Below are 3,298 nucleotides of genomic sequence, written 5' to 3' on the forward strand. Positions count from 1 at the left end.
TACTTACTTTACTTACTTACTACAAGCAAGGTAAATTGTTTTCAATTTAGTTTCTGAACAGATAAATTGATTTTGGTACTTTTGGATCCACATACAGCGATTTTGAAGCATGCATTGAATTATTTTATTATTTTTGTTACAAGCTTAATGCACAGTGCAGTCACTTAGACTTCACCCATTCATTCAGATTCTGCAACTGAAACCCAGACCTTCAATCAGCAAGTAAGTTACAAATATTGTGGATATTAATAGAAGCACGTTGAAACCAAGTCCATCCCTATAGGCTTGCATTAGGCTTTAATAATGATTCTACATATACCTGAAGGCCAACATTCCCAGCCTGACCATCTTTGACAATCTGTGATATGTAGAGACCACAGCCAAACTCCAGCCCTCCTCGGACACTCAGACCCAGTCCATCACGATGAGTCCGATCCAAACGCACCTCTTTCAGCTTCCTGCACATTCAGGAAAGAGAGGAAGACACACAGCAGGATGTACGAGCCAGTCAGAGGGTCAAGAGGGATGGTTTGGATGATATAATGAAATCTTCTTTGTAAGTTGTTTTTATTATGTTATTATTATTTGATACAGACCAGATACACACCAGTACCAGGACATGAGTCTATGCTGTACTCACCGTGACCTCTTCGGGGTAAGCAGGTCGTACTCCACCTGGTGTTTGAGAGGGATCAGAGGTCGGATGGCGTCAAACAGAGGCAGGCGCTTCGGTTCATTGATGACTAGCTTTAGGTCCCCCACCAGCACTGGCAAATCCATCGACCTGAGAGAGGAGAGGGGCAATAAGTACATTTTTAAGTCTCAATTTTGTGCGCTTTTTATATACATTACTTCTACATTCTGGAAAGATATAACATTTCTCCTTTTGGGATTAATATTTTGGCCATTACACTGTACAACTCCTCCCTCAGAGTGTCAAAACTCTGAGTTATTAGTCATTAAACTGGTGCTGATAATGTGCAATAAGTTGATTAAGGTGCAATACACTTGATTATTATGTTATTATTGTAATTATTCAATCATTCCTTGTAATTATCTATAACTTCTGCAAACCACAATCTTAAATTCAATACTATTTAATTTATGTCAGCATATACTGTGGAATATGTTTACATTCACATTTACTTTGTATATAGGCTCGTATTATATATTTATTTACCTATACATACATTTCTATTCTGTATATTGTGTTAGATATTGTAATATAAGTATTAACATGTTAACATGTGTCAGTAGAACAACTGTAACAAACTAAGTTCCCCCTCGGGATCAATAAAGTATTTCTGATTCTGATTCTTATTCTGATAATAAAGTATATCTAACATATAATATAAGGTACCAAGCAACTTTCTACAACATGAGTAACTGTGGGTTTATGTTACTTTTTAATATAAGTAACAGGGTTTCTAATAGGAATACAGTATGTACTTATATCTCCAAGAACAAAAACAAGGAAAATGTTTTTATATCTGCAAATAAATGGCAATATGATGTACATTTCTAAATTATATCAGCTACATTAAACAGAAATAAGGAATTAATTTAAAACAATATAATGAACTCTGACACAACAATACTGGAAATTATACCTTAAAACTTAGAGCATAGATCTGTCTTTGCTCATTTTAGTCACACTTTTATTATTATATAATAATTAGGGTTGAGTGAGTAGTTGGCTGAAACGAGTGCCCGGTACAGATAATGGACTTGAGTATCAAAGGTTTATAAAAAGAAAATTGCTCAGTAAGTAGTTCTCTTACTCTTGTAATCAAAAACATTGCTCTGAAGCTCAACCATTTTCTAATAAATATAGAAACTTCTTATCAACCCTTATCAATTTCCAGCTTAAATGAAAAACTTCAGGTAAGCCCCGCCCATTTAAGTTTAAGAACCACCCACGTCCAGTTTAAGCCCCGTTAGATAATTTAGTTTGATTTAAGTTCAGATAATTTAGTTTAATTTAAGTTCAGATAATTTAGTTGGTTGAACAAATACAGATACAGATAATGGTGTGCTCACTCACCAAAGATAATATAAAGAATAAGAATAATATTGAATGACCAGCTTTAGAGATACTGAATTAGTTCTAAATATCTAATTGGAAAAAATAATCCAACCATCTTTCTTTCACAATTCAAAAGGAAGACAAAAGGTCGACTAGAACAGCAATTAAAGGAGCGTAGTAAAAGCTACAGTATAAAATCTGTCCGCCTGGCCTCCTCTTTGAATTATTAATAGGTGCCATTTCAGCCCTATTTGGAGGATGAACATAAAAAGAGCTTTTGTGGATAACTGGCCAGGCTTGTCGGAGCACAGTGGAAACTGATCAGAGGCTTAACCAGTAAGGCCAAAGAGTTCTGCCTCTGTACAAAAATTAATTGAAACCTAGACCTGTAGCCCCGCCACCCCCCGCCTCGCCAGTCAACCTCCTCCCCAGCCCTCTGAGACCAGGCTGTTATCAGAAACCCTGATGGAGTTTAAGATTAAGAGCTTTTAAAAAACTAAACATGAAGACGTTTAAAAGTTGGGGTGAGGAGCTAAAAAAAAGCATTTATGCCTCATTACACAGGCAGCTAACACAGAACAGGAAGGAATTACAGCAACACTTGAGGCCAATGAAGATATAATCTATTCAATAACCATCAACATTTTGTCCAACTATACAGATTTGTGCACGAAAGAGCAGAACAAAACAGAAAATGCAGCTTGCTCACAGACACACACACACACACTGTAACCACACTAAGCAAGGGCAGATGGTACTCACTGGTGATACATGCGGAGGACATCATACAGGTAATCCTTCTCTGCTTCATTTTCAATCAGCAACTCCACCTGCAAGAAAAAGGACAAAACATCTGGTGCCATCCGTCTTTCTGACTGCTGGACCAGAGGAAGCGACACACGCTGTACCTCTCTCCTGTGGTCCTGTCAACACCACAGGGGGGGCCGAGCCATTTCAGTGTGTCTATACGAGCGTGTGCAGGAGTCATACAAACCTGATGGCGGCTCAGATGCAGCAGAATGGTTTTGAGGAAACGCTTCGGCCAATTACTGATATAACACATTTCACTTGTTTCTCCCCCGACTAAAGCTGTCCCAAACTAAGCCGCTAAGCTTCAATTTCAACCTTTTCTTTTTTCTTTTTAAAAAAAAAATCAGAACAATAGTTAAAAATAAGCTTTGGAGATGATGAGACACCTTGGGCTAAAGCAGCCTGCCACAGGACTGCCCTTCCCTAACCATCAATCCACTGGTGGTGGTGGTGGTGGTGGTG

The 3,298-nt window shown here is 37.9% G+C and overlaps 1 protein-coding gene across 2 annotated transcripts in view; it reads right to left on the reverse strand.

The window, feature by feature from the left end:
• Positions 1–2,856, reverse strand: part of ush1c (Usher syndrome 1C) — a gene marked incomplete at its 5' end in the record, with an annotated part of 18,238 nt that extends 15,382 nt beyond the window's left edge. For both annotated transcript variants that reach the window (XM_035664325.1, XM_035664324.1), the window contains 3 exon segments: positions 320–458; positions 641–784; positions 2,789–2,856. In XM_035664325.1, the coding sequence (XP_035520218.1) occupies positions 320–458; positions 641–784; positions 2,789–2,856 (351 nt within the window).
• Positions 2,857–3,298: the final 442 nt, after the last annotated feature.

The sequence above is a fragment of the Morone saxatilis genome, unplaced genomic scaffold (assembly GCF_004916995.1).
Source record: "Morone saxatilis isolate NCDOM2014 unplaced genomic scaffold, NCSU_SB_2.0 Contig2, whole genome shotgun sequence".
Lineage (NCBI taxonomy): Eukaryota > Metazoa > Chordata > Actinopteri > Moronidae > Morone > Morone saxatilis.